The sequence below is a fragment of the Mus musculus genome, chromosome X (assembly GCF_000001635.26).
Source record: "Mus musculus strain C57BL/6J chromosome X, GRCm38.p6 C57BL/6J".
Taxonomy (NCBI): Eukaryota; Metazoa; Chordata; class Mammalia; order Rodentia; family Muridae; genus Mus; species Mus musculus.
In genome coordinates this window covers 73,711,569-73,738,750 of record NC_000086.7, presented here as the reverse complement: position 1 = coordinate 73,738,750, position 27,182 = coordinate 73,711,569, and the positions used below count along the sequence as shown (strand labels likewise).

Sequence of the window (27,182 nt, the reverse complement as noted above, 5' to 3'; positions counted from 1 at the left end):
TCAGAACTTTTGTTGTTGTTGTTGCCTGTCTTTTTGAGAGAGATAGGGTCTCACTTTGCAGCCCTGGCTTTTTAAAAACTCACTACATAGATTGGGCTAGCCTTGAACTCACAGAGATCCACCTGCCTCTGCTTCCAGAGTGCTGAGATTAAAGGCACAATTATGCCTGGCTTACTCCCCAGAACTTATACCAGACACCAAGTTCAGGAGGCAGGATTGTACTTTCCAGAGGTTTTTACTGAGAGGACTGAGGGGGGTACCCCAGCTGGAGGGCTGAAGGCCCAGGAAAGGCACACAATGGCAGTAGGGTGTGTGTGTGGGGGCGTCTCCCTCTTGGTGAGGGCTGGTTTAGCAGACACAGCACCTCCTGTGACCCCTCTTTGGCACTGAGCTGGGAACATGGTGCCCTCACTTCTGCCTAGCTGGCAGAGGGCACCCCCAGTGGCAACTGGCAGTATAGGCTGGTGAAGGGCCAGGTTTGGCACCAGAGACTGGGTAGATTGAAGGGACCACCCAGTCACCTCCTGTGCTGGCAGGGTACTCATGTTGGCAATTTAGACAACTATAAACTGGGAGTCCAATAAATTAGGTTGTAGAGGTGGAGGAGTGGGAGGGCCAGGGCTATATTCTCTTCATGGCTCAGGAGGAACTCTGTCCTTCTTGGGTAACCATGGGGAAGGGCACACTTTGGGCCCTGTCTAATCCTGGGCCCCATTAGGCTGTTTTCATGGCAGGGGGTATCCTGTGGGACAGGGGCATTGGCTGGTCACACAAGGGGATGGCAACAAAGGGATGGATCAAAACAATGACAAGGATTTGGGTTTCGGCAGGGATGTAACCCACAACTACCAGGGTTGCCACACATTCTGGCTGCTGGCAGTAAGGGAGGCAGCTCCTGCTTACTTCCTATGGCTCAGCCATACTGGTATAGAGTCAGGACTGGGGACTTCCAAACCCTCCATCCCTCCCCAGGGAAAAGTAAAAGACACACTGCCCTGAACAGGGCAGAGTTCCTGGAGCAGAACCCAGAGTGAAGGTGGAATGCAGTGTGTCCCCATTCATATCTACCTGTCCCAGAGTGGGGTCTTCAGGGAATGCAGGTAATTGGCTAGGAGGCTTGGGAGGGGTAAGGCATGCAGGGCAATGGGGGAGGGGAGGAGCTTCCTTCATGTGATCCGAGAGCCTGGAGAAGGGTGGGAGCTGGGGATAAGGTCCCCAGTCAAGTGGGGACTCCTGGGACCAGGGGTTGAACTGGAGCTGCAGCTTCGCCAAGGATCTGGCGGAGCTCCTGAAGGCGCCCCTGCATCTTGGGGATGCCCGCCAGTTGCTGCTCCAGGCGCTGCTTCTCTTCAGTCAGGCTCAGGCGGGCAGCAGAATCCAGCTTCTCAAACTTCCAGCCTCCTTCCCCATCAAACTGCAGCAAGTGTGTGTGGTACTTCCTGAACAGGAGAGGGTAGAAAGCTGTCATAGCTGCTTTCTCACTTCAGGTGGCAGCCTCACCCACAATTCCAAGAGCACCTACCATAGGGAGGGTCGATGGGTGATGGAGAGCAGTGCGATACCAGCATCTTTGGCTGCTTGGAAGATCTTGCCTTCCACATCAATGCTCACGGCACTAGTGCACTCATCCAGGAGGGCGTACTTGGGCCTTAGGGTGGGGGTGGGTAAAGGGGAAAGCTGTGAATTACCTATCACTGTCCAACTTTCAGCTCCTGGCTAAACACTTGTGACCCACAGCCCTGCTGCACTGGGGGAGAGCTGGGAGAGAGGTGAAACTCCTTCAGGTAGCTCCCTATTGGGAGAACTCATTTTTTCCTCTCTTGTTGGGTCCAATTTACTGAATGTCCTTGAAAGTCGCTGCAGCTGCAGTGCTCACCTGTGGTAGAACATGCGCGCCATACCAATCCTCTGCTTCTCACCTCCAGACAGGACGTCCTTCCAGTCACACACTGCCTCCCAACCTGGGCAGGAGGTGAAGGACTCAGCTCAATTCAACAGAAACCCAATGGGAGTCAGGGTAGGGTGAGGGTTAAATGAGACACATTCGACCCTGGCAGAACTTGTCTGGCTGCAGACTTCTGTTCTGTGTCCTCATCTGCCTATAGCATTAATAACTGAAAGACTTGGAACAAAAATTTTCTCCCCCACAAAACACATGCTACAGTCCTACCCCCCCTCCCCAGTAAGATTTGGAGAGACAATCTTTCCAAATGTGCTCAGGTTGAATTCAAGAGGGTGAACCCTAATCTAGTATAACTGGTACCTTTATAGAAAATGGAAATTTAAATACAGAGACATGGATAGAGGGAAGATGTTTTGAAGGCACACATTGAGAACTTGGCTCACTACTAGCTGAGCAGAGTCCCTTGGTATATCCTTCCTCATAGTCTGTGAGGGAGCTAGCATTGCCACACCCGAATCTCACTCCAGAATGCCAAGAAACCAAGTTCTCTGTTGAAGCTAGTGAGCCTGTAGCAGTTCTAGAACACCTAAGGAGCTGACAGGGAAGAGCCTGTCAACACTGTCCTCAGCAGGCAGCAGGGGATGAGGGCAAAGGTTCTTTACCAGAGGAAATGTGCCACATCTCATAGCCTGGTGCCACTACACTGGCTTAGAGGATTGAGTAAGCATGTAAGGAAGGTGATTTGTCAGGATTCTGTGGCAGAAGTCCTTTTCTATCAACCATCCTGTGTTTCTACATGATTAGATTTGTCCTTAGGGCATGTGAAACATTTTAGCTTGCCCTGTGGTGCAGGGTAACCTTAGTGCTAATTCTTGTCATTGTCATACATGTAGAACCCATGGAACTTTCTGGGAAAACAGAAGGTAAGTATCATTTGTCTCTTTCCTTCATCACTTCCTCCATCCTACAGTCTAGGGACTGGATGAGATGGCTACAACAGTCATATTGGGTTATAAGGTAACTTTAAGAATGGAAGCCATGGCTGGGCATGGTGGCATGCCTTTTATCCCAGCACTCGAGAGGCAGAGGCAGGGGGATTTCTGAGTTCGAGGCCAGTCTGGTCTACAAAGTGAGTTCCAGGACAGCCAGGGCTATACAGAGAAACCCTGTCTCGAAAAACAAAAACAAACAAACAAAAAAACCAAACCAAAAAAAATGGAAGCCATGGGGCTGGAGAGATGGCTCAGCGGTTAAGAGCACTGACTGCTCTTCCGAAGGTCATGAGTTCAAATCCCAGCAACCACATGATGGCTCGCAACCATCCGTAATGAGGTCTGATGCCCTCTTCTGGGATGTCTGAGGGCAGCTACAGTGTACTTACATATAATAAATAAATAAATCTTTTAAAAAAAATAATAAAAAAAAGAATGGAAGCCATGCACAGCACCATAACTTGGTACAAGAGCCTGTATCCCTCGAGCCTATAGTGAACATTTCTGCCTTCCAACTCTGGTCTGTTTCTTTTGGGATTTATAGCACAGTAGGATAAACCTATAAATGTTTTGAACCACTAAGGGGACTAGCATGATAATGTTACTTAGAGTTGAATTCAATCCTAAAAGGTTGCAATGATTAGCCACAAATATGAACCATTCAGGACAACCACAGAGTACTGGATCAGATGTCCCTCAATAAACTTTCTTTTCTCAAAAGCACTTTCTTTTGCTCCCTGTCCTTGCCTCTTAAGGGCTCTCCTCAGTGTCACCCATGACTCTGGTCTCCACTCACATTCCAAGCATCTGTGCAAATAGAAACATGTGCATGGCCATCCTACCCTACCCAGAGATGGGTCAGCTTGCTCAAACATAAAACTGATCTCTCAGTTGGTTACCTAAAGCCTCAGCACTTCCACTGTTTCACAAGGGCAGCCAACATCTCTCAAGCCCCAGTTGCAACCTGTCTTGGTATCATCTGGATACCCAATAGGGTGACTGTCCTAGGTTGCTCTTTTATTTGACAGAGGGTCTCCTAGGCACCCAATGAAGTAAGTGCTCTGCTATAAGTCCCCTTTCCTGGCACCCCAGCAACCTGTTTACCCTTCCTTCCTGGCAGGCACTTTGAACTCCTGGATGCTGAGTTAACTCTTGTCCTATGGGACTTAGAATAGAAGTTAGAGGTAGGTTGGCAACAGGTTCCCCATCAGTCTTGGGACAAAGGGCATGGGTGTGCCCTGCCCCTACCTCCCTCCCGTTGCAGGATGTGGCGGAGATGCACGATGCCCAGGATTGCTTCCAGCTGCTGCTCCGAGCAGCCCTTCCTCCGCATGTCTTCCGCAGAGTCGGGATAGATCACTTGGTCACGCAAGGAGCCCACGGACATGTAGGGCCTGTGAGAAAGCTGCATGTCCACTAGGGGCAAGGTAGCCCTGTTTCCCAGCAGTGCTCTGTGCCTTAGTAGGCTCCCAGACTGCTTTCCAACTGCTGACATACCATACCCAACTTACATGTCCATATACTCACATGAGTTTGAGATGTAAGACCCTCCCCCTGCCCCCATCTGAAATGGACAGGACTAGTTTGTGCTACTGGATATTGGGATCTGGTTAACATCTTGATATCCTCTCCTGAGAGGTGCACTCTAGTATTACACAGATGTGAAGAGGTGGAGAAGACACCAGGAATAGGTTTACTTACCTCTGAGGGATATAGAACATGCGCTGGGGTGGGGGCTTATAGAGTACACCACTGTATGTGGGCCAGAGTCCACCTAGGATTCGGAACAGAGAACTCTTGCCACAGCCATTGGGGCCTGTGATGAGCAGGTGCATGCCTTCCTCCACCTGTGGAAGCATCAGGACAGGGCATCCAGAGCTTAAGTCTCTTTCCCTATACCCTGGATCACTGTGGCCTCCTTCCCAGTCTCATAAAGCCTTCTATACCGGGGATGGGGATCTAGCTCAGTTAGTAGGGTGCTTGCTGAGCAAAGATCAGACCATGAGTTCAATCCTCAGCACCACATAAACCATGCATACTTGTAATCCAGCACTGAGAGCTGGAAACAGGACGATCATAAGTTCAAATGTAATTCAAATTCAACCCTTGGCTACACAGCAAGTTCAAGGCAAACCTGGGCAACATGAGGTCCTGCCTCAAAAAAGAAAGAAAGACAGGGAAGGAAGGGGAGGGAGAGAAGGAGAGAAGGAAGGAAAGAAGGAAGGAAGGAAGGAAGGAAGGGAGGGAAGGAGGGAGGGAGGGAGGGAGGGAGGGAGGGAGGGAAAGAGGGAGGGAGAGAAGGAGGGAGGGAGGGAAAGAGGGAGGGAGAGAAGGAGGGAGGAAGCGAAAAGAGCAAGTAAGCCGGGCGTGGTGGCGCACGCCTTTAATCCCAGCACTCAGGCAGAGGCAGGCGGATTTCTGAGTTCAAGGCCAGCCTGGTCTACAGAGTGAGTTCCAGAGCAGCCAGGGCTACACAGAAAAACCCTGTATCAAAAAAACAAAACAAAAAACAAAACAAAACAAAAGAGCAAGTAAGCTATATTTCTATACATAAGTCTGGCAGATGGGAAGGGTCTTGCTATGTTGCCTAGGCTAGTCTGGAACTTAGTCTTCTTGTCTTAGATTTCCAAGGGCTTGGATTTTAAGTTTGTGCTACCAAGCCCATTCTTGGTTTCTTGGCAAGTGACTACAAGGTCACAGGGGTGGGGTTCAGTATGCAGAACCTCAATTGAATACCAGGTATAGGATACAAGGGAATGGACAAGAGTTGGTTTTGATCCCTAAGGCCCCAATGTGCTTGGATAGCACAAGCCAAACATAGGGACCACAGCTTCTTTTGCCATGGTCAAATGAGTAAGTACATTTTAGGATATTCCAAAGGACTCTCCATCCCTTCGACCTCTAGTGGGATTCAAGTATAGTGTCAAGAGGTTTTCTAGAACTGTGTACAGAAGCAGAAGGAAGTAGCACATGGATCTAATCTCAATATCTGGGAAGTATAAGAGCTACACAATGAGACCCCCCCACACACACACTCACACAAACGCAACAAGGAACTTCCCGGGGAAAATTATTTTCCCTCTTGGAAAAAAACTTCTAGATATAAAAGGCTAGCCCCTCTCCCCATGGTCTACTTTGCCCTCAGGTATCAGGGGTCACAGAAGATGGCCCCAGAGTAGCTGAGCACTGGAGTTCTGGCAGGAAGGAGGGGTTAGTTCATTTAGTGCCACTGCTAGCTAATCAGAGAGTCTGGGTCACAGACGAGGTACAGCACCCTGCAACAGAGATGGCACAGTAGTCCCTAGCACCATCATCCTCAGTTCCTTCCTTTTAGTGTAGGTGTTTCCTTATCTACAAGAAATAATAAGAGTGTTGATGCATAGGGCTCCCAGGAGGATCCAGGTTCTGGCCTTTGATTTGCCTTGAGTAATGTGACAGGATGACCTATGCCCCCTGAATGTATCTAAAGTCCGATGTCCTACTGCTTGGAGTGGGATCTGTCATTGCACATGCAATTAGCTATATGGACACTAAGACATACTGGAGAGGAGTGGGCAAAATCCAACATGGCTGGAAACCTTAAAAAGAGGGAAGATTTGAATAGACAAACACAGAGGGGTGTGTATGTGTGTGAGGATAGAGGCAGAGAGTAGGGTAACATAGCAGAAGCCCAGGAACATCAAGGAGTGTCAGGAAACTAGAAGTCAGACAAGACCCAGGGTATACATTCTCTCCAAGAAGGAACCTTCATACCCCTTAAAACTAGACTTCTGGCCTCCAGAGTATGGAAAGAGTCCATTCCTGGTGATAATGGTGATGAGCCTAGGAGGGCTTGTTTAGGGCATTCCCAGGATACTCACCAGCATGAGACAATTGGCTCTGGAGGACAGGAGTGACAAGTTTCAAGTTCCCAGCCCTACTCTTCTACCTTGATTCCTTGGCAGCCTTGCTATCTACCCAGTTGCAGCCTGTTTAACCAGACTACAGTGTCTTTGCTTCCTACTGTTTCTTCCTAGAGTCAGCCAGGAAACGACATACCTTGGGTCCACCAGGTACCATCTACTATATTATATTGTTTTAGGGAGGGAGCATGTTATGTCCACTGCCTCAACTGGCTTTCAATAATCTTGCCCTTCTTCTTCCTCTCCAGGCCCAGTAACCCCTCCAAGTGAAGGCAGGAGCCTGACTTTCCACCTCCTCTTGTCTCTTTCCAGCTTCCTCCCTTGCTATGAGGCAGGCCCTGGCCCCTTTGTCTCTCAGACTCTAACTCCTGTTGTGTCCATGTATCCACTTCCTATGCTTTGAGGAAAAGCTTTATAGGGCATTCTCTCATCAAATGATTATCAACCTTTTTGTGGTCCTTACTATACTCTAGATCAGAGTCTAACTAGGGACATTTTCAATTTGTTTATTTATTTATTTTGGTTTTTCAAGACAGAGTTTCTCTGTGTAGCCCTGGCTGTCTTGGAACTTACTATGCAGACCAAACTGGCCTCAAACTCACAGAGATTTACCCACCTCTGCTTCCCAAGTGCTGGGATTAAAGGTATGTGTCACAACAGTAAGCAGTGGATACTTCTTAAGGTCACTCACTCCACTCTCCAATTTATCTTTGGTTTCAAGTACCCAGCCCAGAGTTCAGGGAAGCCAGGTGGGATGGATGAATCATCAGACTAGGAGCACTTGGGTAACCCTTGGACAACCCTGGTAATTGTTAATCTCTTTTATCAGCACTTACACTATTGCTTCAGGTCTCATGGTCAGAGATATGTTGGTCTTTCAGCTTCACCTTGGCCTATCTTCCACGTGGCTGGGGACAATGTTGCTGCTAGCAAAGCTAAGTGAGCCAAGGGCTAGGGTTTACAGATGCAGGTGACCAGATAATCTGGGAAGTGTACCTTGTCCCCAGCTACTTGGCTCAGATTGGTCAGCACTTCAGGTTAGGAATGCTTCTCTACTTGACCTACCCTGATGTTGAGGCTGGCCACCACCACCTCTCCAGTGGGTGTGATGATAGGGATGTTCTCACAGATGATCCCCTGCTCCACATCCACAACTTGGCCTGTAGAGAGAAGGCATGGAAGGACAGATGCACAACATTTTTGCTGCTTTCTTGTGCCCTGATGCTTGTCCCTACTTCCTATCTTAATAACAGGCCCCCGGGTTCCCAAACAGTAATGGTGTGGTCCAGGTCCCATGGGAAAACAGAGGTCTTCCAGCAGATTGATAACCCCAGAGTACCCAGTAGCATGTCCCAAGCTGCCACCTTTTGAAATTCTGAAACCTGGACCCTTCTTGGCAACACTGTAAGATCAGTTTTGATACCTGGGCTCCTTTGCTGCAGTACCCTGACTCCTGTGAACTGGCAGGTGGCTAGACTTTCTCACTGGCTTGACATCTTTTTTTCTTTTGTTTCTTTTTGAAACAAAAAAAACAGGGTAGTCTAATACTAAAGCCCTCACTGCCCTTGAATATGCAACAATCCAGCCTCGGCCTTATACATGTTGGGATTACAGGCATTAGCCATCACTTATGAACTTAAATATTTTATTTATTTGTTTGTTTGTTTGTAAGATTTATTTATTATTATACATAAGTACACTGTAGTTGTCTTCAAACACACCAGAAGAGGGTGTCAGATCTCATTATGGGTGGTTGTGAGCCATCATGTGGTTGCTGGGATTTGAACTCATGATCTTCAGAAGAGCAGTCAGTGCTCTTACCCGCTGAGCCATCTCTCCAGCCCTATTTTATTTATTTAAAAAATCTTATTTATTTACTTAGGCAGAATGCTGACCTTGACAATACCATGTCTACTTTATGTGATAGTAGGGATTGAACCAAGGGCTTTGTGTATGCTAGGTAAACACTAACTGAGCTATATCCCTAGCCATGTAAATCTCTGTTTTTATTGCAGTGCTAGGAAATAAACCCAGGGTCTCATACATACTAGGTAAGCACTATACTGAACTACATCCCCATTCCTCACTTCACTGCCTTGATTTCTCTGTTTGCCTTGTATAGGCGAATGATACCCAGCACTAAGAGCCCGAAATCATCTTTTTTTTTTTTGGTTTTTCGAGACAGGGTTTCTCTGTGTAGCCCTGGCTGTCCTGGCACTCACTCTGTAGACCAGGCTGGCCTCGAACTCAGAAATCCACCTGCCTCTGCCTCCTGAGTGCTGGGATTAAAGGCGTGCATCACCACCACCCGGCCAGAATCATCTCTTAACTGGTAACCAAAATCAACATACTTGGGAAAGTTTGTCAGCAGCTTAACTGGTAGCCAGTGCTTGGAGAATGCAGGTTACTGGGCCAGCCCCTTCCAGAGTAACCTAGTTTTCAATGACCTTTCTGGCAATGAGTCCTGAGTGATGAGACAGGGTTCACAGGGGTCTCTGAGTGTTGGGGTGGTATGGAAGGAGACACAGCACTGGGTAGAAAGGCAGAGGAAGTACTCTGCATAGAGTCTATCTTACCTTGGATCTTCAGGGGCCCCTCTACATGGACACCAGACTGTACCATGACCCCAGGCCCAGCCTGAGCCTCCTCTAGATCTCCTGTCCTCTTAAAACGACAGTGTTTGACATCTTCAAATACCTGGAACATCTCGTACACCCTGGCTGTGTAGCCAGCCAGCTCTGTCACCTATAAGGAGGGTGACATGGGCTCAATACCAGCCAGTTCAGGAGTGGAAGAGCAAGCAGAGTAGGAGCTATACTGGGGTTACCTCCTTATAAGATGACATGATCCTTTCGGTGGCATCTGCAGCAGCTGTGAGGAGGTTTCGGGCAATGGTGAAAGCTTCTGTACGCTCACTAACCAGCTCCTCTTCCTTCATTTCCAAGGCTGCCTTCTTCATGGCTTCTGAGTCTAAAAGCCACAGTTGGGTTAGGAAAGACAGTGGAAAGTCATGGAGCCACCATGGAAAAGATGAATATTGTGGATACCATGTTATGACTGATAGATGTACAGAGCACATACTCCATCTCATAGCACAAATGAAAACTAACTCACAGGAAAAAATGGGTAACACTTGTCCTTAGGTTTGATTTGTTAGAAACACAAACAAGAAAAATAGATTAACCTGAACTTCAAAATTAAATAATTTTTGAGCACTGAGGGACTTAATCAGTAAAGTGCAATGGCAAACAATATATAGCCTGGGAAAGAATACTTCTAAACTGCAACCCAGCATTTAGGTGGTGGAAACAGGAGGATCTTGACTTCACACAGCTGGAAAAGGATCCATATGTATGTATGTATGTATGTATGTATGTATGTATGTATGTGTGTATATATATAAAAAATTTGCCTGGTTGCCTGGTTTCTCAGTAGTCCAAAGGCTGAGGGAAGAGGAATGCCACATGTTCAAGGCCAACCTGAGCTAGTGAAATGTTTTCTCAGAAAAAAAAATAAAGACATATAAAGAGCAATAAGGTGTGTTGGTGAGGTGGCTCAGCTGGTAAAGGTGTTGGTCACCAAGCCTAATGACCTAAGTTTGATCTCCAGGGTCTGTATGGTGGAAGTTGAGAACTGATTCCCCAAAGTTGCCTTCTGACCGCTACATGTGTGTAGTAAGGTGCACTTCCTCATCACAGTAAGTTTATAAAAAGATGCTTGACATCATTAATCACTAAGGAAACTGATATTGCTAAGAAATAACATGTCATCTTGACAAAGGAAGCTGGAGGAAAGCGAGGTAAGAGCAGACATTGACCAGGTGAGAAGTGGGACCTCCATCTATGGCTGGGAGGAGATCAAATGGAAAAGTACTTAGCAGTTCCTCACAAACTTAAATAGTGAATTACCAAAGGACCTAGGAATTCTTTTCCTAGATATATAGCCTAGAGACACAAAAACTTGAATTCACACAGAAACTTGTATGGAATGTTCACAGTAGTGCTATTCTTGATAGCCAAAAGGTGGAAACAACCAGCCCGTCTGGTAATGGATGAATCGATAAAGACATTGAAATGTAGCTTGTACAGGAACAAAGCTAAATGCTGTCTCTCACCCTATATGAAACTTAATTCCAAATGAACCAAATACCTTTTGTACTTTTTAAAAGGGTATACTCTTGAAATCCCAACACTTGGGGCTGGCGAGATGGCTCAACAGGTAAGAGCACTGACTGCTCTTCCGAAGGTCCTGAGTTCAACCATCTGTAATGAGATCTGACACCCTCTTCTGGTGTGTCTGAAGACTGCAACAGTGTACTTATAATAATAAATCTTTGGGCTGGAGCGAGCGGGGTTGACCGAAGTGAGCAGAGGTCCTAAATTCAATTCCCAACAACCACATGAAGACTCACAACATCTGTGCAGCTACAGTGCACTCATATACATAAAATTAAAAAAAATAAATAAATAAATACATCTTTAAAAAAAGGAATCCCAACATTTGGGAGGTAGAAGATGAGGATCAAAAGTTCAAGGCCCTCCTTGGCTATATAATGAATTTCAGGACAACCTTAGCCACATGAGATCCTGACTCAAAAAGAAAATTACAGGCTGGCTGGGCATGGCAACCCACACCTTTCATTTCAGCTTTTGGGAGGTAGACATGGATTTCTGTGATTTTGAGGCCAGCCTATTCTAGAAAACCAGCTCCAGACCCTGTCTAAAAACAACAAAATTAGGGGCTGGCGAGATGACTCAGAGGTTAAGAGCACCAACTGCTTTTCGGAAGGTCCTGAGTTCAAATCCCAGCAACCACATGGTGGCTCACAACCATCCGTAATGAGATATGATGCCCTCTTCTGGTGTGTCTGAAGACAGCTACAGTGTACTTACATATAACAATAAATAAATCTTTAAAAAAAAACAACAAAATTAAATACCAAATAAAACAACAATTCAGTTAAGAAATGGGAAAATTCAATTAACAGACAAGTCTCAAACGGCAAAGTACAAATGGTTTAAGTTCAATGATAATCTGAGTTCAATCCCTGGAACCCATGTAAGGTGAAAGAGAACTGATTCCACAAAGTCTTCTAATTTACACATACATTCTGATACATGTGTACACCACATCACACATATGCACGTACTATAAATAATAAATAAAAAACCAAAGAAAAACATTGAACAGCCTGGCCACTAAGGAAATGCAAGTCAAAATTATACCAAAATTTCATCATTCTAATAAGAATGATACCATCAAGTTCCAGGCCATCCAGAGGTACAAAGTGAGAACCCCTGTCTTAAAAAATAAAAAGGAAGGCCAGGCAGCACATACCTTTAGGACTTGGGAGACAGAGGCAGGCAAATCTCTGAGTTTGAGGCCAGCCTTGTCAATAGTGAAAGTTTTAGGATAGTCAGGGTTACATAGGAAAATCCTGCCTTGAAAAACCAAAAATAAGTAAGTAAACAAATGACAACAAATCCTGGGAGGCTGTGGAGGTTCCTAAAAAACTGAAAAGGAAATTCCCATATAACCTATCTGTACTACTACTAGACATATAGGTAGGACTTTAGGTTCGACCACAGAGATACTTTCACATCCGTGTTTATTGTTGCAGTATTCACAATAGTCAAGAAATGCAACCAGCCCACATGTCCATCAGCAGATAATAGATAATGAAAATGTGGTACATATATATACAATGGAATTTTATTCAGCCATAAAGAAAAATGAAACTATGTCATTTACTAGAAAATGGATATAACTAGAGATCATTATACTAGACTCAGAAAGACAAATATCATGTTTTCTAAAATTTATGAAAACAGAGACTAGCAGGAACAGGGAGAGACACAGGAGAATGTAAAAAGAGGTAAATTTGGGAATGAAAATGTCTAATGTCTTTATGAAAGCTGGGCGTGGTGGCATACTCCTGTAATCCCAGCACTTGGGAGGCAGAGGCAGTCAATTTTTGAGTTTGAGTCCAGCGTGGTCTACAGAGTGAGTTCCAGGACAGCCAGGGCTACATAGAGAAACCCTGTCTCATAAAACCAAAAAAAAAGAAGGAGGAGGAGGAAGAAGAGGAGGAGGAAGAAGAGGAGGAAGATGAAGAGGAGGAGGGAGAAAGAAAGAAATCTATCACTACATATAATGAATATATAATTAAAAACCATTATAATAGGCCAGATGTGATGACACATACTTGTCTCAAGAGAACATAAAGAGAAATTGTGACATATACATCAAATGAAATATTAGTCATCCATAAGAGGGAATGAAGGACTGGTTTATCTTCCAACATGGACAAACCTTGAAACAATTATACTCAAAGAAAGAAGCCAGACAGCAAAGGTCACATACCATAGGATTCCATTTCTATTTGATGATGTCTGGAATAAGCAAATCCATAGAGATAGAAGGCAGATTAGAGGGTGCCAGGAGCAGAGTAAAGGAGGATTAGGAGTGACCAATAATTGATATGGAGTTTCCTTCACGTTTCAAAATGTTCTGAACTTAGATAGTAGAGATGGCTGCACAAATGTGAATTCATTTAAAAAACTAAGGTACATGTTTAAAAAGGCTGAATTGCATGGTCTGTTAATCACATCTCTATAATATCAATTATGAAAAGGATCTAGGGTTAGAGAGATGGCTCAGTGGTTAAGAGCACTGACTGCTCTTCCAGAGGTTCTGAGTTCAAATCCCAGCAACCACATGGTGGCTCACAACCATCTGTAATGGGATCAGATGCCCTCTTCTGGTGTGTCTGAAGATAGCGACAGTGTGCTCACATACATGAAATAAATAAATAAATCTTTAAAAGAAAAGAAAAGAATCTAGATAGACAGCTCAGTGGTTAAAAGTGCTTACTACTTCTGCCGAGGATCTGAGTTTGATTTCCAAACCCATGTCAGGTGGCTTTCAACTGCCTGTCATTCCCATTCTAGGGGATTCGGTGCTTCTGGCCTCCTAAGACATCAGCATCCCTGTGTACACATAATTAAAAAAAAAAAAGCCACCAGGCAGCCAGCTTTCTTTCTTTCTTTTTTTTTTTCCTTTTTTTTCGAGACAGGGTTTCTCTGTGTAGCCCTGGCTGTCCTGGAACTCACTCTGTAGACCAGGCTGTTCTGGAACTAAAAAATCCACCTGCCTCTGCCTCCTGAGTGCTGGGATTAAAGGCGTGCATCACCACCACCCGGCCAGCTTTTATTTCTTGGCATAAGTAGCTCCTATCAACTAGAAGTGCTCCTACCTTATGTTGGGTACCCTATCAGTCCCTCCTGCTGAACAGCTAGATTCCTTCATTTAATACATAGTGAGCTTTGTTTCTGAAGTGTGCCATTCCCCTTGACCTTGCTGCCCACCACTCACATTCTTCCTCAGAACCCACTCCGCACCTTCATCTCGATTCTCTGCTTTCTTACAAGAGTTACGTACTTTGCTTTGTCTTTTGAGACAGGGTTTCTCTGAGTATGAGTTCAGGCTATACTACAACTCACTTTGTGGACCAGGCTAGCCTTGAATTCAGAGATCCACCAGTCTGTCTTCCAAGTGCTGGGATTAAAAGTATTCACCACCACATCTGGCTACCCTGCTGTTTTTTGTTTTGGTCAGAGTTTACATCTCATGGTCATGCCCTTAAAGTCTTCTTAGTTGACAGCTTCAACTTTCTTGACTTTGTGATCCACAGAAGAGTAAAGCTTTAAGAAATTATTATCATTGTTACTGTTGTTATTTATATATATACATGTAATGTGTGGGTACACATGTACTATAGCATGTATGTACTGGTGGAGGTTTGTGGACAACATTGTGGAGTGGGTTCTCTCTACTTTTATGTAGGCTCCAGAAATCAAATTCAGGCCGGGCAGTGGTGGCACATGCTTTTAATCCAACACTCAGGAGGTAGAGGCAGGTGGATCTCTGTGAGTTCGAGCCCAGCCTGGTCTACAGAGAGAGTGTTTCAGAACAGTCAGGACTACAAAAAGAAACCCCGTCTCAGAAAAACCAAAACCAAAACCAAACAACCAACCAACCAAACAAACAAATCAAACTTAGTTTGTCAGGTTTTTAGGGTAAGCACCTTTACCTGCTAAACCTTCTTGCCAGTCCCAAAGCAAGGTTTTTACAAAAACCTAGAACCTGGAAATCGTGGTGGGGAACAGGGAGGAAGGCAGCTCCAAGGGCCTTTTGGTGCAGATGGGTAAATAATGAGTGTGCACTGAGGAGTCATCAAGGGGTCGGGACTCTGGAGCTGAATCTGTGGGAAGTATCCAACATATATGTGACCCTCATATGGATTAATGGCAGGGCTTGGTTACAGGGAGGAAAACTTACAAAAAGTTGGCTCCGAAAAGTTCAAGTTGGTAAGTAAGATAACTGGATGGATGGATGGATGGATCGATGGATGGATAGCTTTTGGGGCCTGTCTAGGAAATGGCAGGGGTGGCGGTACGGGGACAAATGTGCTAACAGTACGGTGAGCTAAGTCTAAATATCGTCCTTTCCACTGTGTCTTCAAAGACTTAGCTCCAGTAGGCAGAAGGAACACTAGACTCCCTTCCCAATACCCTTACAACTTTTCCTTTGGCAGTGGGACGAAGGAAGGAAGTCTTACTTTGTGGCCGTACATTTTGGCAACTAGCAGGTTCTAGAGGCAGAACCTCCTAGGATCTTTGGAGTTAAGGCTGGGCAGGAGGAGCATACAAGATACTGCAATCCCACCTCTTTTCTAGCCCTGGGGCTGAAAAAACAGGGCTATCTAAAATCATCCCCAGTGGTTAAGTGGCTTCCTGTCAGGCTTTTCCTTGAAGCACCTGGAACATCACTTGCCACATATACACCCTTGATCTAGCTTATCATAAAAGGTGAGGGAGAGAAATCACACAAAGTGATATACACAGAAAGGCAGAACTTGGAAAAGCAGTACGGCAAAGCACATTAAAGGCTTGGTGGCAGAAATGCTTAAATGCTTAAAAACATTCAAGCTGTATATGACTGACGGAAGAACAACAGGTGACCTGGAGAATTATTAAACTAAAAGAAAGACTGAGAAGCTGAAAACCCTAAATAGGCTCAGTGCTTAAGAGCAGTTACTGCTTGTGATGGCTTGAATGAAAATGGCCCCCATTTACTCCTAGTTTTCAATGCGTGGTCCTTATTTGGTGGAACTGTTTTGGGTAGGATTAGGAAGTATGACCTTGTTGGAGGAGTTGAGTTAAAGGGGTTGTGCTGGGCTTTGAGGTCTCTCTGCCTCTAACTTGTAAGTTCCGAGTAAACTCCAGTGCCATGCCTGTTCTGTCATGATGGCCATGGACTTATCCTTTGAAACTATAAGCAAGACCCCAATTAAATGCTTGTTTGTTTTGTTTTGTTCTGGAGACAGGGTCACTCTGTATAACACTGGCTGTCCTGGAACTCACTATGTAGACCAGGCTGGCCTCGAACTCAGATCCAAAAGTGCTGGGATTAAAGGCATGTGGTACCACATCTGGCTAAATGATTTCTTTTATAATTTCCTTGCTTATGGTGTTTCTTCCCAGGAACAGAAAAAGTAACTAAGACAATGCTCTTGAAGACCACTTATGTTTAGAAGTAACCCAAGTTCCAGGGGATTCTGATGCCCTCTTCTGCCTTCTGCAGGTACCAGGCATGCACTTGGTACACAAACATGCATCAAGGCAAAATACTCATACACATAAAATAAAAAAAATTAAAAAGAGAAGCATGTATATTTAAAAGAAACATAAGTTTGCCGGGCATGGTGGGGCATGCCTTTAATCCCAGCACTCAGGAGGCAGAGGCAGGCAGATTTCTGAGTTTGAGGCCAGCCTGGTCTACAGAATGAGTTCCAGGACAGCCAGGGCTATACAGAGAAACCCTGCCTCGAAAAACAAAACAAAACAAAACAAACCAAACAAACAAACAAAAAGGAATAAGTAATAAGTGTAAAAAATATTTTCAGACAAGTTAATTGAAAAAGACCCCATGATACCTTAGCTGAAAGAACTTTTTACCCAGGCACAGTATAATCCCAGCCTAGGGAGGCTGAGGCAGGAGGATGGCATGTTCATGGCAAGTCTGGGCTATAAAGAAACCCCATTTCAAATCAAAACAAACCAGAAGAAGAAAGAATGACTTTTGAAATAAGTTTATCAGGAAGGACGATTGATGTGTAGGAAGGGAATGCTGAGCAGAGAAATCAGTATCCATACGGGCAAGTTTACACACATCACACAAAGCATAATAGAGAATGAAAAGCACATGATAGTCAGAAAAACTCATGAAACTAAACTTCAGGCTGAGCTGTAATAACAGATATCATGTTCTCTAGGTAAACTATTCTAAAGCTCAGGAGGAGGGGAGCTATTGATTATCCTAAGGAGGCTTTCAAGGTCGCATCCATTAAAAGTTGAATGAATAAACTGCAAATCAGTAGAGGAACAAACAGAAATAAAGACAACCTGACCACCACCAAAGTAACAGGTAGGGCAGGCTTCCTACTCTCCAAAGGCCTCTACCCTGGCAATTTGTAAGAGCCATTGTTTGGATGAAAGGCTGGGGTCATGAAAGGGCTCATCCAAGCCACTTTTTATGCTCATCTTCAATTAAAATTGGGCTAAGGGCAGGTGGGTAAAGGGTACACACACATGAAGCAGTTGTATGTGGTGTTCCTAAGTTGTGCTAGCCTTTTTGGAACCAAGAACCAAGAGATGCACATATAGCAGCAAAGAGCTCTGAGGAATGACTGACTTCTGATAATCTCAAGGCCAGTAGGGCCTCAAATTTACTCAGGAAGAAAAACAAAGTGGGCTGGTTGAGCTCTGGGCCCTAGTCCCTGGAGCCTTGGCTCTTACCTGACTCTGCATAGCCAGTGGCTGTGATGATGGGGACAGCTACCATGAGCAGGCCAGATGCACTCCACACATATTTCATGAGGAACTGTTCCAGCATGACATACCATAGGCGCTCAAGCAGGATGAGGTTGATCTGTGAAGCTAGGTCTTGATAGGAGTGCTGTAGTAGTGCCAGTTCCACCTGTAAAGTCAATGGATATTCAAATGTGACAAGTCCTGGGAGATGATGGTAAGAGTCCCACAGACATGCTGTTGATGGCCACAAGGTCAAGGACTTAGGGACTGTGTCTGTGGTAGGGCCAAGCCTCAAATAGGGGTGATGGTAGGGGAACCTCCTACCCTCTCTTTCAATTACTACTGTGGTTGGGTCACTCGCCACTTCCCTCTCTATACCCTGCCTGGGCAGTTTCTGAACCCAGGTCCCTGAGGGCAGCTAGCTGTCTTTCATCTTCTGCTGACCCCATTTCTTTTGGCTCCTTCCTAGTGCCTCCCTGCCCCAGACATCATGATCAATAGCTCTAAGAATAGCACGGAGCAAATGATAAAGTTCTTGGTTTTGTAAAACTCAGTCAACAATCTCCATGCCCTGTTTCTTTCCCAGGCTCTTTTCTGTGAGAAACTTACACTGGATTCCCCACCCAAACCAGGTGAATACGCTCTCAATCCTGATAGGAACCGCAGTCAGACAGGCCTCAGAGGAGTAGCCACAAGTAGTCATGGCAAGGTGACTGTATTTTGGATTGTTCTGCTCCCCACCTCTATGCCACTGTTTGTCTTCTTTCTCCCAATTTACTGCCATACACCTTATTGTGCATATTCTCATGTCTATTCTAGGACACATAAGCAGAGAGACAAAGTGACCTGCCCAAGCTCATGTTGCCTAGAAGTAGCAAGGAGTGTAGAAATGTGAACTGCATGGACTGGGCTGTTAAGCGAACCAGATTTTTATTTACTTTTGAGGTATTATGGATAGAACCTAGAGTCTTGGGCATTCTAGGCCTTGAGTGTACTAGGTGAGTACTCTACCACTGAGCTATATTCCAGCTCTAAAGAACCAGACTTCTGGTTGGTTTTTTGTTTGTTTTTGTGTTTTGTTTTTGTTTTTGAGAGAGAGGGTCTCATTATATAGCCCTGGCTGCTCTGGAATTCTTTATGTAAACCAGGGCCAACCCCAAATTTGTGGTGATTTTCCTGTCTCTGCTTCTTAAGTGATGTGATTAAAGGTGCTACCATGCTTAGCTTTTATGTTTTGAGACAGCCTTGCTCTGTATCCCAGAAACTCACTATGTAGCCCAAGCTGGCCTTGAACTCACAATGAACCTCCTGCCTCAGCCTAATAACCAGATTCTTACAAATGAAGATGACTTAAGATTTACTTTGTTCTTTTAAGCAAGAGGCTTGTATACATGTATGTACACATGCATATGCACTGTCTGAAATTCTAGTAAGGAAATTATACCCTGCTGTTCGCCTGCCAGTCAGCCAGTTAGTCCCCTTTTCATAAACTCTTGACTTGAATCCAGGCCCATGTCCACAGTACAGCAACCAGTAGGACTAGAGTGGGACATGTGCCTATACAACAAGGGCAGTCAATCCACCCATGGTGGCCCATCATACCATACAGCTTTACATAAGGGGCTTAGACAAGCAGGCCAAGGGTTTACACAAGGTCTCTGAGTCCCAGCAAGTGAACTCTATTGTTTAATTTGCTATTTCCTGAAACTAGCCCAAAGGAAGTCTCTTTAAATACCAGTGTTCTCTCTTTTGTGCCCTCTGCCTAGAACTGCTCATACAGCCCAGTTTCCAAAAATCCAGCCTCTCATTCCTGAAGTGAGTGCACCACCTTTGCTGCACGCTGGTAATCTAGGCTCGTGCCTCAAGCTGATAGTAGTGCCAGCTAAGGTTGATGATACAGCTACAAGTACTGTGCCAAGTGCCTCACCCAAGGCCCTGGCAGCTTGCCAAAGCCCTGCAGCCCAGCATTCAGGAGAAGAGAATGGAACTGGGGTTATAGTAAGGGTGATGCACTTTTTCTCCTAATCTGAAACCTGACTGTGACCAGAGAACCTCTTTGCAGAGTGTAAAGACAAATCCTTTCTAAAAGTCGAGGACAAAACTGATTGTACATATGAAATGCAGCCAATGGGACAAGGTCCTGGGGCAAGTGGCTACCTGACCCAGGAAACACACAGGCCTTCATGAAATGGTGCTTTTGTATCCCTCCCCCGCCCCAAGCACTAGGGAACCGAAACCAGAAGCCTGAACAAGGCCTGAGGCAGCTGCAACCACAAGAGGCACAAAGAAGGGGAGGGGCTGTCAGAGAATAAAGTTTACACTGGTTTAAAGTAGCCTTTCTCAGTGTCTGCCAGGCATCCCTGGCCCTAGCCCACCTCATAAAGTAGCTGGGATCTGGGTGGAAGGGTGGCTACACTGGGGGTAGGACATCAGGGGTGGGGGTGAGAAAGGTTGTCAGGCTTCTATGGCAGAGGCCAGGTATCCCTATCCCTGGGAGGGAGGGAGGCAACTAGGCAGGTTGCTTGCCAAGCCTGTCAGTAACTAACCCGACGTGCCTGGGGTTCTGACAGCCTTGACCCTGAGCAGCAACACTACTGCTGTAGCCACTGTGCTGAGCTCTGCTTGTTAACCTCTGCTTGGGCTGAGTCATGCCCATAATACTGGACAGCCCAGCCAGCCAACTCTGCTGGACGCCAGCCTTCAAAGGGCTCAGAGAGGCAAGAGAGGTTAGGAAGCAGGCTCTGTCCTATGCTCCCAGAGATGGTAGGAGTCTAATTCCTCCCAGGTGGCTGCAGGAGTGGTTGACTGCAAGATTGGAGTAAGCTGGACCAGTAGCATCACAAATCACTAGAATCCAAAGCTAGAATCCAAAATGTCCAAGACAATTTTACCAAGGAAGCAGAAGTGGCTTGGAGGTTGCAGGCAGCCAGCACAGGGAAGTTCCCACCCAATGGTGCCATTTCTCCATTTCTGCATCTTAAGGTTATAGCCATCCAAAGCCTACCCCCAAGCTTGTCCCAGTGTCTATCTACAACTTTAACATCAGCCTGAGAAGGCCTTGTTGGGCTTCCCTTACTGCTTATAGCTGACTGCAATAGGTCTCCCAGCCACCTCCTCTGCTATTTAAGCAGCATCTCAACCTGCCCCACCTCATGGCCCCCGTAGAAGGCAATTTCCTCTGAGTTGGCCACCACTCGAGAGTGCATGTAGCGCAGTTCCCCCTTTCGCCGTGCCTCCTCTGCCACTAGCTCCCCAAACTTGGGAGAGAAGGCTCGAAGCACGTTGGCTGTGAGGAACACCACCAGGCCAGCGATGGCTGAGGGCCAGGCTGTGCCAGCTCCTCGGGATCGGGCAGCTCGAAGGAGAGTGTAGGAGGTCACAGCCACATCCAGGAGTGGCTTGGTCAGGTTGGAATAAAGGTGGGCTACAGAGGCAGCAAAGGCTACCACATCCTCTGTCAGAGACTGATCAGGGTTTCGAAGTCGTCCATCCATGTTGCTTACTCGGTAGTAAGTCTGTTGGGAGAAGTAGAGTCCATAGGCATGAGCTACTAGACGGCTTCGGAAAGAAAGAGCCAGCTGGCCCTCTAGGTAGCGGATGGCACTGTTGATGAAAGTGGCAGGAAGGGCGATGAGGAGCCACTGCAGCAGTTGCCAGCTAAAGGCCCGCGGGTCCTTACGTACAATGCAGCGGGCCAGTCTGCCGTCCAGGCGGGCAACATACACAGACAGGAAAGTTCGGCTTACCAGGGCAGCAGAATGCAGGGCCAGCAGCCCTGTTTCCCGGCACAAGACTCGGGGGAACAGCAGCCTCAGGAGCGCCAAGAGCCGCTGCAGGAATACCCGGTTCATGCCAGCCTTGGTTGCGGTGGCTCCAGAGGCCTCTTGAGTGGGCTCCCCAGCTGGCACCTGAGGACCTCTGGCAGGAGTCAGACACTGCCGTACTAGAGGGTAGATTTTGTGGACTCCATAGGCTGTGAGGGCCAGGACCACAGCTGTGCGCTTCAGCGTGGTCACCCGTGAGGGCCGGGGAGTGGAGAGCACCGGCATGTCACCTGGACTGGTGAGCAGGCTGAGGGCTGGAACTGCTGCCTGAGGCTACAGTTGCAGACAGATCCTGGAAGGGTTGTTGCTCTGACCCAGGGCTCGTTGTCTAGGCAACTGGAAACCTTGAAGTGATCCCTGAGACTGTTGCTTTAGGCCCTCGCGGTGGTGCTGGGGCCCCTGGATCGGTTGGGTTAGAATCCTCCAGGGTCGTGGCCTCTTCAGGCAGCCCGGGTGGAGGAACTGGCTTCCCTCTACAGACTGTCCCCTTAGCCCCTGAGGTCAGAGCCTCGAGAGGTCTTAAGGAGAGAGGCTGTGTCTTTCCTTCCACCTCCCTCCTCTTACTGCTCCTCCCCCCCCACCCCCCGTGACGCCCCTCCCCGGGGCACCAGGCGTGTTTGTCCGCTGAGCAGCCCGGCAGTAACGACAGCGTCTACGCCAAGGCCCAGAATCCCCACCCACCTACCCCTCCCCAGGGGTGGTGATGGGGAAGAGGAGGCGGAGTTGAGGCAAGAGGCGGAGTCCGAGTTAGGGGTGCCCCACCCCGTTCTCGCCCTACCGTTGGACCCCTCCCCCTCTCCGACAACAGAAACGAAGCAAGTCCGCGTACACTACAGAAGCGGCCCCAGCCCTCCCGCCAAGGCGCCTCCAAGCTCCACCCCTGCGTGTCCGAAGTGTCAGAGGCGCGGCAGGGGGCCTTCAACCGTCAGCCTCTACTTCCTTTCTAGACCTTGGCAACAGGCCGCGCCTAAGGGCGGGGCGGGAAACGACAATGGGCGGAGCCGTTAGGGGCCTCTAGAGGACTTGTAGGCGGGGCCTGACGCGCGTTTCCGGTTTCCGCCCGCGGGCTAGGGGGCGGGCCTGAGCATTGGTGAGAGTTTGGTAGTTGCGGTGGGGCGTGCGAGTAGGCTGAAGCTCGGTAAGCTGGGTCCGCATGCATGGCTGACTTTCGGACCAACGAGGTTCCCCCCCAGTCCCTTCATGAGGGAGGAAGGCGAGCATCCCAGAAATACTGTGGGTTCTGGGAAGTGTAGGGATCCGGGCCGACTTCGGAGTTTAGGGCAGGATCAGGCATAGGGATGTTGTGGAGGTAGGTGGAGCGGGACTCTAGGGGACGCGAGGACAGGGGCCAGTCCTCCCCACCCCCCCCCAGAAGAGCTGCCCAGGTAGGCCCAGCTCCTCGAAAGCCACCTGGCGCTGTGGACTTGGGCGTTGTGGCTTGCTAGGGATGCAGGGAGGTCCCTTTTTTGGCTTCGGGAGAGACTTTCTGGTTCTGGAACTTTCTCTGGGTAAGGCCTGGACGTGCTCTGTGGAGACCTGTATTTGCTTTTGGCCTGGATTCCCGCCCTCTAGGAGTCGCTCTTGTGGGCCTTTTGAGAGTAAATGGAGGCCTACACCCTGTGCATTCGTGCGAGCATTCGGAAGGCCTATCTAGTTTTCAAAAGCAGCTTTAGAAGGAGGCTGGAGGCTACTAGGGTTATCAGCCCCTCATAAGCTCTGGAGGAAATGGGCCTGCTTTCTTGTGCAGAGGCTTAGGTGGTGGCGTTTGCAGAAAATACATGTATGAACACTGCAGTCCCAGTCCCACTGTAGAAGCGACTGGAAGACATGTATAGCTCCTGGCAGCAGAGGCTTCTACTCTTGGAAGGAAGCCTAATGGGTGCTGAGGTCCTTCTGTTTACGTACTGTTCTTTTGAGAAACATTTTCTTAAACAGGTCTAGCCTTACAAGGGAGCCTGATGGGTGCTGAGAAGGTTCTCCTATTCTTATGAGAAACATTTTCTTAGTTAAACAGGCTTAAGAGTCTCTTGGACGGCCCCGGGGAAAGGAATCATGAACAAAAGTACCTAGTCATAGTAACATACTTGCTGGAGGGGCACAAGTAACTGTCCCAGGCAAGGGAAGTTTGTTGGCTGGCTAGAATCATTGGTCAAGTGTCTGCTGTTGGGTTAAACCCTGTTTCAACCAGGGTTTCAAAAGCTCTGAAGCAGAATCCTGTGGTCTGTTGTGAAGAATAGCAGCCCCAGCCTCTCCAGGGTCCCTGAGCAGTCCCTGTCAGTGACTTTCCAGCTCTCATGGTTCCTCCTGTTTCTTCTGTATCCTGCCAGGAAACAAGCTCCCATCCCTCTGTTGGAACCCTTTAAGTCACAGGATGAGTTTGCAGTGGACTACAGTTGCCACCTTCCTCTACGCAGAGGTCTTTGCTGTGTTGCTTCTCTGCATTCCCTTCATTTCTCCAAAAAGGTATGGCTAGTGGAACAACAAAGCAAGCATATGATGAGGGTGCTATCAAACCCTGAACCTTGTAGTTTCTGTGTGCAAAATTGGTGGACCCTGAAATTGAGGCTATATGGAAACAAGTAAAACCTGTCTTGAGTAAGGGTGTCAGGAGTATGATTTTTTTTTTCTTATCACCAATCTTGAACATTGTCTGGCTTTGTCACCTCGTCATTTGCTTTCCTGTGCACACTGTCTTCTGGTTTTTGCAAAAGAAGATTTGACTTCAACTTTTTTGAGTAATATTCTCTTGCCAACCCTTGGGCCTCAGGGCTGTAGGGGATAATTGTGTGGAAACTTGAATACTTGCACCATTGGCTTACATTGTTGCCGATTTGCTGACTTTTGACCTCCTAGCTAACTCCTACTGGCATTGCTTAGTAGGCTCATGAGCATTACTCAGCCTATGAAGGATGGAAGCTATAGTCCCTTTTAATAAAAAACAGGCTGGGCGTGGTGGCGTACGCCTTTAGTCCCAGCACTTGGGACGCAGAGGTAGTGGATTTCTGAGTTTGAGGCCAGCCTGGTCTACAGAGTGAGTTCCAGGACAGCCAGAGCTACACAGAGAAACCCTGTCTCGAAAAACAAAAAACAACCCAAAAAACCAGGATTTGCTAAACGTTATTTAGATATTGTTTCAATCATTTGTAGTATATCAACACTATTCGTATTTAAATTAGGATTTATAAAATTGCCATAGTTAATAATACCTAAGGAATATTCTTGCTAAAACCCACATTGACATTTAGTTCACAGGAAATACAGTGACCAAAACGCTGGTGGAACTGGAGTCTTGGATACTCTCTAGGACAACTAACTTTGTTCCACCACTTAGGAGGTGAAGGCAGGGTTAGGAGTTCAAGACCTATCTTGGCTACATAGCAAATTTGAGGTTAGCTTGAGCTAAATGAGACCTGGTATGAAAAGGAAAAGGATTACGGAAATGGCTCTGTAAGTAAAATGGTTGCTTGAACAAGTATAAATTCAAAATCTGAGTTTGATCTCTATCATTGATGTAAAATCTGGACATAGGAACACACTTCTGTAATAGAGTGTGGTAGAGGCAAAGATAAGGAGGATCCTAGCCAGTCTAGCTGAATCAGTAAGTTCTAGGTTCAGTGAGACCACTGGGAAAAAAAGAAAGTAGAGAATGATTAGAGAAGATAACCACTTCAAGCCCACACACTCATGCATATGCACAGGTACAAACACACAGAAAAATTGAAAGGAAAAAAAAGCAGGAAGGAGAGACTGATTAAGACCAACTTAAAAGCCGGGCGTGGTGGCGCACGCCTTTAATCCCAGCACTCGGGAGGCAGAGGCAGGCGGATTTCTGAGTTCGAGGCCAGCCTGGTCTACAGAGTGAGTTCCAGGACAGCCAGGGCAACACAGAAACCCTGTCTTGAAAAAACCAAAAACAAAAAAAACAAACAAACAAAAAAGACCAACTTAAAATACTAAATGTAAATTCAGAATCATGTCAGGTCATGTTTCTAACAAACCAAGTGTTGCTTTTTAACTTTGCATCTGATCTCGATATGTAGTCTTGGAACTAGCAATGTAGACGAGTTTCCATCTGCCTCTCAAGTGATGGGAGTAAAGGGCATGCACCACCATGATCAGCCGAGCTTGCTGATTTTTAACAGCATGAAACTCCTCCCGAAGGCTCTTTAGATGATATAGCTAAATTATTTGTTCATAGAAATGATGGAGAGTCTAGATTCCTTTTCATAACCTAGGGTGGTAGGAGTCTAGACCAAAAAAAAAAAAAGTATCACATTTTAAACAAAGGGGAGCCAGGAATAGTGGTGGCACACTTCTTTAATCCTGCCATTGTGAGACAGGCAAGCGGATCTTTGCGAGCTTGAGGCTAGCCTCATCTACATAGTGAGACCCTGCCTGTCTCAAAACCATGTTTGTAGCAGGTGTTTTATCTACTACAAAGGGAAGTATGATGAAAAGTAAGTTACCCTTACTGGAAACTGCCAGGATTTTAAAGATTGACTTTCCAGGTGTTTCTGCATATGCATAAACATCTTTTTCTAAATCCTTTTGAAGTTAATGAATAGGAAAGGCATAGCAGTAGCTGAGACTGATTTTTGTATGGGGCCTCGTAGCCACTGCAGAAGAGCACCAAGTTGTCCTTAAATTTTGCTTAGGGTTTGGATTGCAAAAGTTCATTTTCTTCAATATCTGTCTTCATTTCTTTCACAGATGGCAGAAGGTTTTTAAATCCCGGCTGGTGGAGTTGGTAGTGACCTATGGCAACACTTTCTTTGTGGTTCTCATCGTCATCCTTGTACTGTTGGTTATTGGTGAGTGAGCTGTAGCAGGAGGTTGCTATCTGACCAGATCCTGTGTCATGGCTTCTAAAGCTCTGTGCCACATTGGAAAATAAGCATTCTCAGAATCAAACTCAATAAGTGCCCTTTGATAATCTGTTAAGGAAGTGCTTGCTATTAGCAGGACCTTCATTTCAAGATGTTCCTATAGCAGTCCATATGGACTTAAACTCAATGGCCTTTATATACTCTTATGACCACATTTGTTACCAAGATACCCTACCCTAGTTATTTTAGAACTGGTACTAAGAGAAGCTAATGGTCTGTGACCCTGATTCAAATAGTGGTGTTTATTAGTCATGTGGATCAGACTTCTTTTTTAAGAAATTATTTTGTCTTTTATTTGTCATTGTTATTATTTTGTTTTTTTGAGACAATGTCTCTATGTGGCCCTGGATGTCATGGCACTTGCTCTGTAGACCAGGCTGGCCTTGAATTTATAGAGATCCATCTGCTGCTTTCTAAGTTCTGAGATTAAAAAGGTGTGCACTGGGCTGCTTTTGTTATCTTAAAAATGTTGTTTTCTTAATCTTAAAAAAGACACCTGAGTTTGTTTGTTTGTTTGTTTGTTTGTTTTCTTTTGAGACAGAGTCTTACACTGTTGTCTAGGTTGTCATTAAACTTTTTTTGAGACAGGGTTTCTCTGTCTTGATTCTTCTAGAACTCACTCTGTAGACCAGGGTGGCCTCAAACTCAGATATCCACCTGCCTCTGCCTCCCATGTGCTGGGATTAAAGGTGTGCACCACCACTGCTCATCTTTAAGCTCTTGATCCTCCTGGCTCAGTCACTTGAGTACTGGGGTTATTATGTATATATGTACCAGCATGCCTGGGGACACAGGGCTTCC

General features: G+C 46.4%; 2 protein-coding genes across 5 annotated transcripts in view; one reads left to right on the top strand and one right to left on the bottom strand.

Moving 5' to 3' along the window:
* Positions 1–216: 216 nt before the first annotated feature.
* Positions 217–22,154, bottom strand: Abcd1 (ATP-binding cassette, sub-family D (ALD), member 1). Its single transcript, NM_007435.2, has 10 exons — positions 20,821–22,154; positions 17,657–17,837; positions 9,625–9,767; positions 9,374–9,542; positions 7,863–7,957; positions 4,597–4,742; positions 4,144–4,289; positions 1,877–1,961; positions 1,523–1,648; positions 217–1,439 (listed from the first exon to the last, which is right to left on the bottom strand). Exons 1-10 carry the CDS (start codon positions 21,718–21,720, stop codon positions 1,220–1,222), a joined length of 2,211 nt encoding a protein of 736 aa, NP_031461.1. The 5' UTR covers positions 21,721–22,154; the 3' UTR covers positions 217–1,219.
* Positions 20,936–27,182, top strand: part of Bcap31 (B cell receptor associated protein 31) — a 31,638-nt gene continuing 25,391 nt past the window's right edge. Inside the window, exons 1-3 of one of the 4 annotated variants that reach the window (NM_001313698.1) lie at positions 20,936–21,090; positions 23,823–23,958; positions 26,206–26,306. In NM_001313698.1, the coding sequence (NP_001300627.1) occupies positions 23,867–23,958; positions 26,206–26,306 (193 nt within the window). In that variant the 5' untranslated portion in view covers positions 20,936–21,090; positions 23,823–23,866. Of the gene's footprint in view, positions 21,091–22,291; positions 22,634–23,822; positions 23,959–26,205; positions 26,307–27,182 lie in introns of those variants that run through there. The other 3 variants (XM_011247600.3, XM_006528048.3, NM_012060.5) reach the window with 3 other exon arrangements.

Excerpts from the sequence above, each read along its gene's own strand:
- Abcd1 (NM_007435.2), bottom strand. The coding sequence starts at position 21,720 with ATGCCGGTGCTCTCCACTCCCCGGCCCTCACGGGTGACCACGCTGAAG. Across the intron at positions 17,838-20,820 it reads CCTTCTACGGGGGCCATGAG|GTGGAACTGGCACTACTACA; the intron begins GTGGGGCAGGTT and ends TTGACTTTACAG. Across the intron at positions 4,290-4,596 it reads ATGTTCTATATCCCTCAGAG|GCCCTACATGTCCGTGGGCT; the intron begins GTAAGTAAACCT and ends GCTTTCTCACAG.